The 15,519-nt window shown below is 51.9% G+C and overlaps 2 protein-coding genes and 1 long non-coding RNA gene across 5 annotated transcripts in view; 1 reads left to right on the forward strand and 2 right to left on the reverse strand.

Moving 5' to 3' along the window:
* Window positions 1-909: 909 nt before the first annotated feature.
* LOC116892302 overlaps window positions 910-15,519 on the reverse strand; it is a 22,005-nt gene continuing 7,395 nt past the window's right edge. Inside the window, exons 3-6 of one of the 2 annotated variants that reach the window (XR_004386940.1) lie at window positions 13,037-13,136; window positions 2,105-2,176; window positions 1,940-1,984; window positions 910-1,077 (exon numbers count right to left, since the gene is read on the reverse strand). This is a non-coding gene — a long non-coding RNA (uncharacterized LOC116892302). The remainder of the gene's footprint in view (window positions 1,078-1,939; window positions 1,985-2,104; window positions 2,177-13,036; window positions 13,137-15,519) is intronic. The other variant, XR_004386938.1, reaches the window with a different exon arrangement.
* Sbsn (suprabasin) lies at window positions 2,184-5,494 on the reverse strand. The gene is given in 2 exon segments (XM_032893915.1): window positions 2,184-3,690; window positions 3,692-5,494. Coding segments are annotated over 2 exon segments (1,668 nt in total). The 5' UTR covers window positions 5,059-5,494; the 3' UTR covers window positions 2,184-3,389.
* Gapdhs (glyceraldehyde-3-phosphate dehydrogenase, spermatogenic) overlaps window positions 13,008-15,519 on the forward strand; it is a 14,562-nt gene continuing 12,050 nt past the window's right edge. Inside the window, exon 1 of one of the 2 annotated variants that reach the window (XM_032893916.1) lies at window positions 13,008-13,113. In XM_032893916.1, coding sequence (XP_032749807.1) covers window positions 13,011-13,113 — 103 coding nt within the window. In that variant the 5' untranslated portion in view covers window positions 13,008-13,010. The remainder of the gene's footprint in view (window positions 13,114-15,519) is intronic. The other variant, XM_032893918.1, reaches the window with a different exon arrangement.

Consider the following 15,519-nt stretch of genomic DNA (forward strand, 5'->3'; position numbering starts at 1 on the left):
GGCAGCTTCCCCTGGAGTCTGTTGCTGCTGTGGCTGGGACTTGGGGATAGCAGGAAGACAGTGGGACGTGTGAGGTGGCACCCTGTGTGGAGTTGAGTAGTGCTCAGAAGCAGACCTATTGCTTCTGGTGAAAAGTCCCCAGTGCGCCCTCACCCTGAGGAATTCTCAGGCACCCCACAGGAGTAACACAGGCTTTTGTGCTTCGTTGTGTGACAGATGGATGCAAGGCGGCTTTGGGCAGTCACTGCAGTTGGCACATGCTGGCTGGCTGCTTTTGTCATCCCTGTGTCTGACCATTCGTGGGTCTGAAGCCTTCCGAGTCGCTCTCCCACCCATCAGAGACTCTCCGCCCGAGCCTCCTTCCTCTCTCTACTTTCCCTGAGAAACCCTTCCACTGTCCAGTCCTCCCTCCCAGTTGGCTGCCTCACCCTCCAGCTAAACGGGAGAAGGCGCGAAGCTCCGAGGCTGTTTCTTTCCCTCCACTGACTGGCCACTGTTTTCCAGTAGCACAAACCTCCCTCCACAAGAGTCCTTAGAACCTGGGGATAATGACAGAACTTTTACCTAACTGGGTGGTTGGAGGATTCGGTGAGATCACGCCTGGAAAGCACCCAGTGTGTCTCCATTGCACAATAGACACAGACTACCATTGTTTCCAACCGGGCTACCACACACCCTGCCTGTGGCTGCTTCCCTTAGCTGCTTTTCCCAGCTGGGCCCAAACACTGCACATTAGCCAGGCGTGGCTTGCCTCTGGGAACTGCTGTCTTTAAGCTAATCATCCTGAAGTTTCCAGCTCTTTCCATCCTGTGTGGCAAGTCCTAGATCCGTCCATCAAGGGACAAGAGGAAGTACAAGCCCACCACTCGGCTCTGCCCATCCCTCTCTAAGGAGCACAGTCAACAGCAATGAAAAGGGATCGTGTGTCAATTTTATTCACAAAGCTCAAAGCAGCCCTCTTAGGGCACCCAGGCAGCTCTCCCCAAGCCCCAGCTCTGCTGGGTCGCTTCAGCTGGTGTGACAACAGGGGCGTTCTGTTGCCTGGGCATCAGTTTAGGGCATGATGGCGGCGATACTCTGAAAGAGAGAGGAAGGGCATTAAGTACAGGAACATGGCCACAGGGGGCTGAGGTCTGGGCTCTTATTTCAGCCCTGAGAAACGATAGAGACACCACCTGTTTACCTTGGAACAATGGGGAACCAGCTCCCTCAGGGAGACCAGCTTTTGGGGGGGTATTCCATATTCCACAGAAGAAGCCCTGTGTGTTTCACCTCTGAGCACCTTCTGCTACTCTGAGTTGGAGCTGTGAGGAACCCTGGATTCTGGGCCTTAAGCAGTTAACAGCAGTTGCTGTTCAATCATGAAGACCCAAATTTGGATCCCAGCACCCACATCATGCAGCTCACAAACACCTGTAACTCTAGCTGCAAGGGATCCAAAACAGTGCGTACACACACACATGATTTCAAATGTTTAAAAAAGGAAAAAGATAAAGCTGAAGTCAGGACCAGACTTCTACGGGGATTTACACTCTCAGCCCAGCAGGGAGCTACCTGCCAAACCAAATTACCACTACTCAGCTCACCCATGCAAAACAGCAGGGTGGGGGAGCAGAGGCATTGCGGGAAGGTCAGTAAGAAGGGGAGGCAGCTAGCCACTGGGAATGGGAGGAGAGACATGAGGGATGGTTTCAGCATCCCCACCCTCCCTGGCTCCAGGATGCTCCAGTGCCCTGGAGGTGATTTCTGTCAGCTGATGTTTGTTAGTTGGGACTGGAAAGTGCCCAAAAGCTGCCAGTGGGTGACGAAAGGCCAGAGCAGAGCTGGGAGAACAGGTTACATGGTCTCTACAGAGGCTGAGTCTGTCCAAAAGGATGCTGACTGCAAGAAGGGCTATGGGAAGGGAATTCAAGGGGACTGGGAAGCATGCAGCACTCACCCTCCACAGAGCTGGGAAGTTGATAAATGGCTTGTTGACCGAGGCCTGGAATTCAAGGACAAAGCAAGTCACCAACCTTCAACCAACCTCTATCCTTGGGAGAACCTCAAGTAGACTCCACTCCCCTCTCCCAGCTCCAAGCCCATGTTACACCCAGAGACTCACCCCAGATACTGCTGTAGTGATTGCGGCCCCTCCGTGCTGGCCTCCGTAACCGCTTTGACCTTGATGAGGCCCCTGTTGACAAACCCAGATCATCACTACTACCCCTTAACCCATCAATGTCTCCCTCATTCCCCTCCCTCCCCTGGAACCCACCCCTTCTCATATGACTGGGTCAGGAGTGGGAGGAGCCTAGCTGACCCTCAGGGCTCCTCACTCACAGTCCTGAGAGAACCCAGAGCCCCTGGCTGCTAAGCTGATAGTGAGACGTGGACAGAACTCCAGCCTCTTGTGGACTCGCCTCACTCACGCTCTCTTTAAATTCAGCATTCAGGAGCTGTTTCCATCTTGCAGAAGAAGGACTCAAAGGACCCACACAAATACCAGAACCATCATTCACCCTTAGCCCTGATTTTTAATTGCTCTGCTACAATGTAGCCTCAAGCCTCACTCAGCTCTTGAGCCCATAACATCAGTCAGCATAGGCCACACCCACCCAGTGGCACCTCTCAAAAACTCTTGACCCTCTCCCAGAGCCCACCTGGTTGTCTACTCGGGGTCCTATTCTTCACCCGGAACTCTCTTTAGTCCCCTCCTCTCCACCCAGCCCGCCATGGCTCCTTCCAGGCAGCAGATGTGGCTTTGGGCTCTGAGACCTGGACCCATCCCCCAGGATGGTGTTCCAGCCTTCTGATCTCCGTGACTCTTCATTCGGAGTGCAGGAGTCAGCCTGCTAATGGAGAGACCCCTGGTACTGCCTTGGTGCCTGCTGTTACAGCTTACCTGGTCTCCAGCATCTGCTTCCTCTACAAATATGGGCATGGAAGTCCTCAAGAAGCTTGCCCACCACCCAGTCAGAAAGGCAAAGGAAGAAAGAAAACTCCAGACCCGCATCTCACTCACCGAGCACTCTCCATTGACCTCAGCGAGTCCCCCTGGCCTCTGAGCCTTGGTTTCCTTACCTAAATGTTAGAGTCAGCGCCCTCTTCCTGACCACCTCAGAGGCTTGTTACAAGGACAGAACATAGCAGAGCCTGTCACCAAAGCTCCTCCCCAACTCTGGATTTTCTCAGCCGCTATCTATTTGTACAGTGTCTGGAATCAGAACTATTTCCTGGTTCCAGGAGATTGAACGGTTAGGTTCCCTCATGTAGGACAGCTCCCTGATAGCAGGACTAAGTCCTTTTCACCTTGTCTCAGGAGAAACTTTGCAGACAAGATAGTCTAAACCAGCTGGCCACCAGCTCTGAAGTAATGGAGGTGGAGAAGGAAGGAAGGGAACCCAGGGTTATGGCTTCCCAAGGGTTTTAGCCTCTTCCCTCCCACAATCCCCTTCTCCCCAGTTTCCCCACCTCTGTTCACCTACATTCAGCAGCTGGTTGGCCTCCTTGCTGGCTTGGTTGACCCCATTATGAACATCTTGCTGCAACCTGTTCATTTCCTTCCCGGCCTGGCCAGCAGCATGGTGGACACCTTGGCCAAGCTTCTCCGCTTCCTTTCCGGCCTGGCCAGCAGCATGGTTGACCCCTTGGCCAACTCTCTGTGCCTCCTTCCCGGCCTGGTTGACCCCAGTTTGGACCCCATGGGCCATGGACCCCATGGGCCACTTTCTCTGCCTCCTTCCCGGCCTGGTTGACCCCAGTTTGGACCCCATGGGCCACTTTCTCTGCCTCCTTCCCGGCCTGGTTGACCCCAGTTTGGACACCATGGGCCACTTTCTCTGCCTCCTTCCCGGCCTGGTTGACTCCAGTTTGGACACCATGGGCCACTTTCTCTGCCTCCTTCCCGGCCTGTTCAATGGTATGGTGGATACCCTGGCCAAAGCGCTCCATCTCTTCCCCAGCCTGGTTGACCCCAGGATACATTACTTTGTCCCCTTCTTGCCAAGTCTGCCCGGCAGCATAATAACCATGGCCATGACCATGACCAAACTGTTGTGCTTCCTTTGCAGCATGGCTAAGGCCCTGGTTGGCCCCTTGTACCAGTTTGCCTCCTTCTCTCCCACCCTGACCAAAAGCATGGTGGATTCCCTGTCCAAACTTCTCTGCCTCACTCCCACCCTGACCAAAAGCATGGTGGATTCCCTGTCCAAACTTCTCTGCCTCTCTCCCTCCCTGACCAAAAGCATGGTGGACCCCCTGGCCAAACTTCTGGCCAAACTTCTCTGCCTCACTCCCACCCTGACCAAAAGCATGGTGGATTCCCTGTCCAAACTTCTCTGCCTCACTCCCACCCTGACCAAAAGCATGGTGGACCCCCTGTCCAAACTTCTCTGCCTCTCTCCCTCCCTGACCAAAAGCATGGTGGATTCCCTGGCCAAACTTCTCTGCCTCTCTCCCTCCCTGACCAAAAGCATGGTGGACCCCCTGGCCAAACTTCTCTGCCTCTCTCCCTCCCTGACCAAAAGCATGGTGGACCCCCTGGCCAAACTTCTCTGCCTCACTCCCTCCCTGACCCAAAGCATGGTGGACCCCCTGGCCAAACTTCTCTGCCTCACTCCCTCCCTGACCCAAAGCATGGTGGGCCCCCTGACCGAGCCTCCCTGCTTCACTGCCCCCCTGGTTGACCCCATGATGGATGATTTTGTTTGTCTCCTTTCCGACCTGTCCAGCGGCGTGGTTGACCCCATGGGCCAACCTGTCTGCTTCCTTTCCTGCGTGTTCGACGCCACTGTTGATGCCGTGGGCTACCTTATCCAAGCCATGCTCCACGGTCTTGCCGGCCTGGCTGCCCATGTTGCTAAGTCCATCAAAAATTCTTTCCACTTCCCTTCCGGCTTGAGTGATTCCATTATTGATGCCTTCGAGGGCCTTGCCCACCTCTTTCTCTGCATTGCTCAGCCCACGGCTGAACCCTTCTATGGCCTTCTCAATGGGATCCTCATGGGCTGCTCGTGCAGGCAGAGCCCCCAGGAGTGCTAAGAGGCAGCAGGAGCTGAGCAGATTGACAAGATGCATGTTGTTGGGAAGGCAGGGAGGATGCAGAGAGGAGCAAGGGAGCGAGGTCACTATTTATCCTTCACCTCCCTCCCTCTTCCCCACCCCTCATGACTCAATCGCCCCTGTGAGGCTCTGACTCCATTCCTGTCAGGGGGGTGTTTCCCAGAGACTTTTGGGATTGAGCAATGAAGAAGAGGAGGAGGAGGAAGACAGGATGAGTCATGGACGTGATCCTTGCATCTTTGCTCTTTAACCCTCTCAGGCCCTCCACCCTGAATAGGGTTCTGCCCTGCCCAGCCCCCTCCAGTTTTTCTCTCCCCCACTAGCCATCCTTCTTGCTTTTGAACCCACCTTCAGGCACTCCCCATCCCTAACCACCCTGTCAGCCCTCTTAGGAGAACTCTGCAAGAGTGGAAAGAAACAGGGAGAAGAGAACCCCCCAGGAGCTGAGGGAGTTGCCTGGTTTTGTTGTTAGGAGTCCCCTCTCCCCACTTCTCTCTGCTCCAGTTATAAGGCTTTTGTCCAAGCGCTCCAGTCCCCCCTCCCACCCTCCATGGCTGTCTGGCAGCTTTGCATGTGCCTGGAGGCTACAGTGTGACCCAGCTGCCTCCACTCATTCCACACCTGGCTCAAATGGCCAGCACGTCAGAAAGTCCTTCCCCACCATCCCCCAGGCACAGTGTGGTATTGCAAGTATGACAATTATGTTCTGTGATGTTGTCCTTCTGTTTCCATAGAACTTATCGCAATCTGAAATTGTTTTTAATTTTTAACAGTGTGTCTCACCTTCTAGATTGTTCACTTCTAGCAATCAGGCCCTTTGTGCTGGGTACTGCTATGGCTCAGTTTACCGGACATTAACTGAGGCCCAGTAAGTATATTCACAGATGGAGCTCACGGATGGGTTAGAAGTTCAAGCCTGAACCCATCTCACAGGATGCTGGAGAGAAGGGATACCTGGGTCCCCAAAGCTACGTGGGGTCTCCTGGGGAGGGCCTCGAATTTTGGAACCAGGATCACATGTTCATGACAGAATCCAGTCCTCTCCCCTCCCAGTCCCTGAGCAGGGGCTGGAGGCTGATTGCCATGAGCTGGGACAGGACGCAGTTGTACCTGAAAAGCAGGTTGAGGCAGCCCTAGGGAGAGGCTTGGAGACCTGGTGGAGCAGAAGTTGCCTTAAACATGTGGGCTAGGGGCCAGGACCTTTTCCTTCCTTCCTTCTTCCCCTTAGGCCTCCAGTGCCCTGACCCGAAGCCCCGAGCCTAGTCCTGTTGGCTCAGAGTGCAGGGAAGCAGCTGAGACCTGGCCTGGGCTGAAGTCCGGCATTAGAAGGAAGGGTGGGATGGATCTTCCCCGATATGTATACCTACGGGGTAGTTTAGAGGGGGGCAAGCAAGAACCAGTGGGTGGGGAATGGGTGTGTGTGTGTTTAGGTTTTAATGTCAACAGTGAGGCTGAGAGAGGAGGGAGCAGTGCAGTGGGATGTTCAGGCATGGAGGAATGCAGGCGTGCACAAGCGGAGGAGGTAGTTATCTGTGTGGGTGCCCAGGTGTGGCTGAGAATTAGCCCGTGTTGTCAGCTTCAAACCAGAGCATGAGGTGGTCCCGTCAACGATGCATAGCCACACCCAGAACCAAACATTCCAGGACCAGGGGCCCGGGAGCCTCTGCCTTCCCAGCTTTCTCAGCATCACAGCAGAGGTGGCTTATTGGACCACTCTGCAGAGAGAATCTGTTTCCCAGGTTCACACTCCAGTGACAAAGGCAGATCTTGGGTGTGGCACTGCAGCCAGGAGCCTCCCTTAATGATGGAGAGTCAGAGGCCAGGCAGAGAAGGGAGCCAGGGGCATGGAGGTGGGGTGTCAAAACCCTGGTCCATCCCAAGATAGATAGGTTTGGCTTACCCTTTTGAAAAGGTATCCTATCTTTTCTATGTTTTGTTGTGATGGGGTCTCAGGTAGCCCAGACTGGCCTGGAACTCCTTATGTACCTGAGGCTGGCCTTAAACTCTTGATCCTCTGGGACTGCAGCAGGCATGCACCATCACTCTGTATTTTCTTCTCCGTCCTTCTCTCCCTCCACAGGCCCTTCTTCTCAGCTTTCTGTCACCATCTGCCAATGGACTCATGACTTCTCGCCTTTCTCCTTAACTGAAAAGCCAGTGGGGGTGTTGGGGGATTTAGCTCAGTGGTAGAGCGCTTGCCTAGCAAGTGCAAGGCCCTGGGTTCGGTCCCCAGCTCCGAAAAAAAAAAAAGAATAGAAAAAAAAAAAAAAAAAAAAAAGCCAGTGGAAGCAGCTCAGACTCAAGGATACCACAGCTCACCCCACAGTGCCCCAAAGATGTAGTAAATGTTCGTACAGGTTGTTCGCCCATTCAAGGGTGTCATGTCGAGTGCCTTACCCAGAACCCCTTCTGCAGAGGGACTGCCTGGGGCTTCCCAGCTCAGACTAGGATCTACCACAGTTAGAAAAGCAGATACACTGCTAGTAAATGGCAAATTTCTGTTCCCTGGTATCTGGCAGAATTGATTAAGGCCAGATGTTGGGAGAAGAGCTCGTGACTCTGTTTCCTCTCTTGCTATTAATCAGATTTGTCACTTCTAACATCAGGTTGGGGGGGGTTATTGGTCCTTTTTATTGTTTAGGCTAGAGTCTCATACAAGCCCAGGATGACCTCCAACTCATGGCAACCTACCTGCCTCGGCACCCTAAGTACTATGATTACACACATGCCCACCTCTGGGTGTGTATGTGTGTCGGGGGGTGTTGATGTGGTTCTGGCCTTGGTTTTATGAGACATGTAGTTCAGGCTAGCACAGAGCTCTTCATCTGCCTGCCTCAGCCCCAGAGGGGCTGAGATGACATGTATATGCCACCATACAAAGAACTTTGCCCAACAGCATCTAGAAGGCCCATCCCACGCACACTGCTTTCTCACATATGCTAGGCAAGTGTCTACCACAGGCTCGACGTGTATCCTAGACTTCTTTTTTGATTGTTATTTTTGAGACAGGGTCTCACTTTGTAGCTCTGGCTATCCTGGAACTTACTATGTAGACCAGGTTGGCCCCAAACTCCCAGGATCTGCTTGCCTCTACCTTCCCAAATGCTAAGGGTAAAGGCGTGTGCCATAAAACCCAGACCTTTTAAAATGTTTTCATTTTCAAACTAAGTTGGCCAGGCTGGCCTTGAACTCACTCTATAGCCTAGACAAGCACTGGTGTATGATCCTGCTTCCTCAGCCTCCACGTAGCTGCAATTACCAGATCCAGGCCTGTCTCTTCCCACTTAGTTTTAGTTTAATTCTCCAGGGCCTAGCCAATCCCTATCCTATGGCCAGGTCTTGCATGATATGGTTCTGGTTTCGGTTTTATGAGACAGGATCTCTATATGTTGCCCTTGGAAAGCTTCTATGAGGACTTGGGGAAGGAAGAGGTTATGTCATTGTATGAGTTTTGGGCTTCCACCCTTCTCTCTAGGATGCTGACTCCTATCTGTAGCAAAGACTCACACCCCCTTGGTCACAGCTGCGTGTCAACCGGCCCTGCAGGTGAAGGCGTACACTATTGACTCATAGAAGCTCATGTGAGCCCTGGGGCTTGAGGGGACATTTTTCACTTGCTTTCTGTTCTAGACACTCCCCGAAAGCTTTGCACGGTGGCGTGCAACTGTAATCCCAGCATCGAGGAGGCTGAGGCCAGAGGATCATGCAATTTAGAGGCCAGACTCAGCTACATAGTGTGACCTTGTCTCAAGAAATGAAGAGTAGGCCTGGAGAGGAGGCTCAGTGGGTAGGAGTGTGGACTGCTCTGGCAGAGGACCTGAGTTTAGTTCCCAGCATCCACATGGGCCCATCTGTAACTCCAGTACCAGGGGACTCAACATCCTCTCCTGCCTCCCAAAAACACCCAGAATCGCACATGGTGCACAGACATGCAGGCAGGCAAAATGCTCAGACACATAAAGTACTGTTTTAAAAGAAAGAGAAGGCCCAGTTTGTGGTAGATGCTGTTCCAGATGCTGAGACACAGCTGTGGGCCCAGCACCCCTCCAGAACACACAGTCAGTGAGGGTGACATGTAACAGGACCTCAGGAGGTGCTGGGGACAGGAAGACTCCAAGGAGAACAGGCCACTGTGTGAAGACATGGCTTAGTGGTTGCTTTAAGACTATGAGACTACACAAGAGCTGGCTCAGCAGGTAACGGGTGATTGCTGTGAAGCCTGAGGAACTGAGTTCAATCCTGGACTCATGGGACGGCAGGAGAGAGCCAACTCTCACGGAGTGTTCTCTGGCCTCCGCACAGAGATGTGGGGGGAGAATAAATAAAATTAAATTAAAATAACCCCAGGGGCTGGGGGTGTGTCTCAACAGAAGAAAACTTCCCTCGCATGTCCAAAGCCCTGGGTTCAATTTCCCGAAAAAAAAGGAGGGAAAAAATTGGGGGAGTGAGGGGACCGGGTGTGTTTGTCACCTGTGCTTCCTAGATAGCAGAGATGGGTTTGTTCTTAATAATTTCTATTTTTTATTTTACGTGCATGGGTTCCTGCCTGAATGTATGTCTGTGTACACCCGAGGCCTGTGGAGGCCAGAACGGGGAATCAGATGCCCTGGGACTGGAGTTACAGAAGGTTGTGGGCTGCCATGTGGGTGCTGGGAATCGAACCGAGGTCCTCTGAAAGAACACTGAACAGTTTTAACCACTGAGCCATCTCTCCAGTCCCTTGTTTGTTTGTCTGGATACAGGGTCTCACTATGTAGTCCAGTCTGGCCCCAAATTGGCCTTTAATAATTTATTTATTTGGCCTTTTTAAAATTGAACATCTGTGCCAACCCAGAGTCAGCACGCGCCCCAGCTCCATTTCTTCAACAGCACAGATAGCCAGAACAGTTGTTAGCAGTTCTGTGCTTTAAGGTATGTGTGGGCAGGAGTGAGGTTCCAAGGCAGAGCACATGATTAGCCTATGTGAAAACCTGGATTCAAACGCCAGGACCCTCCTCCACTCAGCCAAGGGTAAGAACCAAGGTGTGCACATCAGATGGGTTACACGTTTAATATAATAGAAAATGTGTTAGAAACAGCTAAGTGCCGTGACTCAACCTCAAGCTAAAACTTAAAAATAATACTTTGGTTATTTATTTATTTATTTATTTATTTATTTTTTTTTTTATTTTTGGTTTTTTTTTTTTCGGAGCTGGGGACCGAACCCAGGGCCTTGCACTTCCTAGGCAAGCGCTCTACCACTGAGCTAAATCCCCAATCCCTACTTTGGTTATTTTTAATGTATCTTGTTTATAAATGTGTTTTAATGTTCTACTGATTTAGGTGAGTGCATAGGACTGGAAAGGAGGAGCAAGTCCCAAGCTTGGATATCTCAAACACTGAGACTAGAGTCTCATCCTGAGACCCGCGGGAGTGGAGATAACTCTTTCCCCGTTTCCGTTCTTGCCTCCCAGAGCACGTAACCATAACCCTGAGGCCTCCAACCCGGTCGTCACAGGTAGTCAGTCACATAGCACAGCAGCTGGTTCATCCCCACGCAAATGAGACAGCTCAGTAGCCTCGGCCTTTAACCAATGACCCTTTCCCCCTCCCTGGATATTCTCATGCCCTTCTCCAAAACTATATAACTCTTGGTTCACCCAAATAAACTGTATGTGTTCAAGGCCACTCCAAATAAAGAAATATGAACAAGCTAAGTCATCTTAGATGGCCGCTTCACCTAGAAGAGTCATAGCACTAAGATTCTTGGAGAAGCGCCCCCCCCCACACACACCCTGAAGGAGACAGTAGAAGACACAGAGTCACAATATTCATTCCTGACTCCCTCCCGCCCTGGTGGACATCTGATGCCCTGGAGGGAAGAGGCAGACTGCAGACCCATTCCAGACATCAGAGTCCAGACACCCCCAGGAGGAGAGACAGAATCTGGGACCAACAGGGACTTATGGAGGCCACACGAAGGTGTCAGTGATCCTGGAGCTGGAGTCACATGGGTCGTGATCCACTGCACAGCAGTATTGGGATCTGAACTAGTGTTATCTACGGGAGCAGCAAAGGCCCTTAGCCACTGAGTCAGAACCCCAGGCAGAAGCAGAACACAGTGGGGATAGTGTGTGTGTGGTGGGTGGGGGGCTGCAGGTCATCTGGCTGCAATAGAGGGTAATGTGGGGGGGGGCTGCAGGTCATCTGGCTACAATAGTTACATCGTTTCTGTGGCCTAAAACGGAAGCCACAATATTAGAAAGCGTTTAATTTAAAACTTTAAATAACTACAGACTATTTGAAAGATTCAAATTATTGAGTAAAAAATGAAAACTAGTGGAAATTTACTTTCCTTATAAAAAAAATATGTGCAAGGCAAATGTGTTTTATTTATGGACTGAATGAGCTCTATGTTAAACACAGGACTGAAGACAGTTCAGCTGGTTACTCCATGCTCGATAAGCTCTGAATTCAGTCCCCAAGACCCACATAATGGAAGGAGCTTACTCCTCTAACCACATGTATGAGGGTGCGCACGTGCGCGCGCGCGCGCGCACACACACACACACACACACACACACACACACACACACACACAACATTAATGTAATTTAAAATTTTAAAAATGTGTCCCACTTGAAGTCAATGGGGCCCCACCCTTGGAGGTATTCCTGTTGAGGCTGGATCTCTCCTCTTGCTTCTACAGTGCTGCATACTACAGGCTGGCTGGCCCACAAGCCTTTTAAGGACTGCAGAGAATGCTATCACATCTGACTGTGCATGTACGTGTGTGAATATGTGCACACCCATGTGTATTGCTAATACTATTTTTTATTTTTGTTGTTTTTATTATATTTATATATTATTTTTGAGAATTCCCTATATGCATGTTTTGATCATGTCCATCCCGACCTGACCTCCCACTCCTCCCAGATCCCCTCTACCTCCCACACTCTACCAATTTCATGAAAAATTTTAAACTTTTTATCTTCTATATAAGTAGTTTTGTCTGCACTTGTGTGCGACACGTGGGCGCAGTGCATAAAAAGGCCAGAAGAGGGCAGTAGATTCCCTGGCTCTGTAGATACATATGGTTGAAAACCATCACGTGGGTGCTGGGCGCTAAACTGCAGTCAGCTGGGAAAACAGCAAGTGCTCTTACAGGCTGGGCCTTCTCTCCAGCCCAGTGTTCTCCTCTATGGATTTGTTTAATTTTACCCCACAGTGATTTGTACTGCTAATAAGATTCACAGGACTGGGGTCACCCATTCCTGTTCAGTTCACAATGCTAAATGAAAACCAACTCTTGCTTTCCCAGGAGCCATCACTGTCAACAGCTCCTGAGCTGAGCCCCTCCCCCGCCCGAGAATGTTGACTGCCTTGGTCTTGGCTAGGAACCAGGCCTGCTGTGAGTTCTGTGGCACAGATGTCCTGTCATGTTCAGAGGAGACCTTTTTGTTGCTGTCCTCCCGGACCTGTGGATCTTACAGTATTTCATTCCTCTCCTCCATCTTGGTGAGAAGAGCCAATATTAATTCATAGGCAGCCAAGGGGAGGCCTGCAAGAGGATTGCTAGGTATTTTCACACACAGGGGAGAGCGAGGGAAACTCCTCAGAGATCCAGAAAGAGCATGAAGCAGGTGGACCAGGGGAGGGAGGAAGAGACATGGCAGCCATGAGATTCTGCATGAACCTAGTGGGTTCCCTCTAGATACCAGAGGGTGGCCTTGAAATCCTCAGTGTGGGACTCTAAGGACACCAGAGAGTGGGCTGAGGTGCCACCCTGCACACCACTCACTCTGTGATGTCATTGAGCAATGTGACATCATCAGAAGCTCAGGAGCCACCCTGCACACCACTCCCTCTGTGATGTCACTGGGCAATGTGACATCATCAGAAGCTCAGGAGCCTCTGACATTGGGAGCTTCACTCCTCAGTAACATCACGGAGGGGCCCAAGGCAGCCAGGCCATGAGATCTTAGGCCATGTCAAGACGTGACGTGGTTCTTACCAATGTTACTGTTGTCCAGCTACGGCGGGACCCATGCCCATGTCCATGCCCATGTCCATGTCCATGTCCATGTCCGGGTAAGGAGTCTTTGGGGGTGGCCCTGGGAAGAGGAGGAAAGTGCGCTCTGGGAGTCTCCACACAGTCACCCAAGGTGCTCAGAGTCCGGAGACCCTCCCCCACCAGAATCCTCTCTACTAGGTGCCCCTGAAGGAAGGCACAGGCCAGGGTGGGCCCTTCAGGCCTCTCATCATCTGGGAGTCCTTCCCCTCCCCACTCCCACACCACATCCTTCCTCACTCCAGAGCTTCAAGATGGGGATGGGGTTGGGGCTTGGGGGTTATGACCCCAGGACTGCCTGAGCTTTGGGTTCTAACAGTAGAGAGGGGAGAAGCAGAGGCCAGGAGGAGGCAGGGAGGCTGGAGAGGGAGGGATAGCCAGGAGCATTTGTGACAGGTCAGGGAGGGTGTGCTCCCCACATTTCCTTGATGTCCCTGGTGGCCAGGGACAAATGGGCTGCTAGGCTTGGTCCTCCCTGGGCTGCAGGGAGTCAGGGTGCAGGTGCTCCCTTTACAGGCAAGGGAGGCAGGCCTGAGTTCACTGAGCCTCACAGCCACCAGGTGAGGCCTGGGCGTTCACTGTCCCCATTCTATGGAGGCCAGCAGAGGTCAAGCCACTTCTCAGACTCCCAACCACGGAAGACGTGGTGGAGCTGGGATTCTCCCAGGGCCTCGGTCTCTGTAGAACCTGCTGCCAGCTGCTGGGCAAACCCAGCCGGAGGCTGTTTCAGGTGCTGAAGCCAGAGGAAGCCAGGGCTTCTGGGAGGCCAACCCCCAACTGACTCTGGTGTTCTCACTTCCTACAAGTGGCTGGGCCTGCAAGGACCCTCCCTTTAAGACACAGCATCAGAAGGGTTAACAGCAGGGACTTGCCCTGTGCCCACCAGCTTCACTGCCTTCTGTAAGGTGGCTGTGTGTGAGTGGTGCAGGGGAGAGGCCTTGCTTTCGTCTGAATGGCTCCTGAGTGACGGCAGACCCCCACTTGGAACTCTAACCTCCTTCGTTTCCAAAGGTTTATGGACGTTTATTTGGCTGTTAGTGTGTCAGGCTACAAGGGTAGAGGAAGAGGACAATTTAGGAGAGTGGTTTCTCTCTCTTCCACATGGGTTCCATGATCAGAACAGGTGGCCAGCATTTGTAGCAGGCCCCTATTCCCAGTGAGTCCGCTCACTGGCCCAAACCTCTCCCCCTCTTGTGACCACACAGATGGAACCTCCCGGAAGGCAGATATCCTCAAGGTCACCAGTGAGCACAAGGTCGCTAGCAGCCATCAACACTCACACCTTTAGAGATTCTCAGTTCAGTTGAAAACACCCAGGGTCCATTCCCAGGCTTCAAGACTGAGGAGCAGAGAGAGAGGTCCTGACCTGGGAGACAGACCAGCTAGCCACTGGCTTGGAGCCCCAAGTTCTCCTGGTGTCTTGTCCCCTTGCCTGTGGCAACTCCCATCTGCAGCCTCCAGCCTTCCCCTAGGTCTTTCCTTCTCAATGTTCTGGATGTTGGACTTCCTGCCATGTTCCACTAAAATCACCTTCTACTTGTGGGTCTTTAGGTCCCTTGAAGCCTCTGGATGGAAGGTGCGATGAAACATCCAGGAAACAGGCTAGAGAGGTCCATTAAATTCTCCAAGATCACACAGGCACAGGTGGCTAAGCCAGGGCTGTGCCCAGAAGGCTGAGACAGGTCCTCTAAATAATGCCTCCATTTCTCCCTCCCCTCTCCTCGGACCCTCAAGCGTTACAGTTCAGACAGAAGCACACTTGTGGTAACTCACTTAAGGTGCATGAGCAAGGAGCCAAGAGTCTCCACCTAGGCCAGTGCCAGGCTCCTAAATGTCACTCACGCTGCTGTCACTTTAGTGCTCCTATGGACAGATTCCTACCAGGTGTGGTGCTGTCATGCCAGCACAAAGGGTAAAGGGAACACTGAGTTTGAGGACAGCCTGACCTCTAATGAGAGAGACACACAGACGGAGGCAGAAATAAAACTCCTGGGTCTCAGTATCACTATTCCCAGACTGTGTTAGAATTTCCTAGAACAGGTTTTCCTTGGGTGATTCCTGACATAAGAGAGTGGGACTCAGAGAACTGGATCTAGTATTAGACAGGGCTCAGGAATGACCTTGGACATGTAAGAGTGGGCTGCAGTTTAGTGGGTGAGCAATAGTTTAACATGAGAGAGGCCCTGGGTTTTGCTCCAGCACTAATCACGGAGCAACTAGATGTCAACACCTGACATCTAGTTTGAGGGTTTGTACTTTGCCCCTGAGACCCATGGTGGAAGGAGAGAACAGACTCCTGCAACTTGTCCTCTGACCTGCACACACACACACACACACACACACACACACACACACACACACACACACACACAATCTATCTATCTATCTATCTATCTATCTATCTATCTATCTATCTATCTATACAC

This window comes from Rattus rattus, chromosome 2, assembly GCF_011064425.1.
Source record: "Rattus rattus isolate New Zealand chromosome 2, Rrattus_CSIRO_v1, whole genome shotgun sequence".
NCBI classification, from domain to species: domain Eukaryota; kingdom Metazoa; phylum Chordata; class Mammalia; order Rodentia; family Muridae; genus Rattus; species Rattus rattus.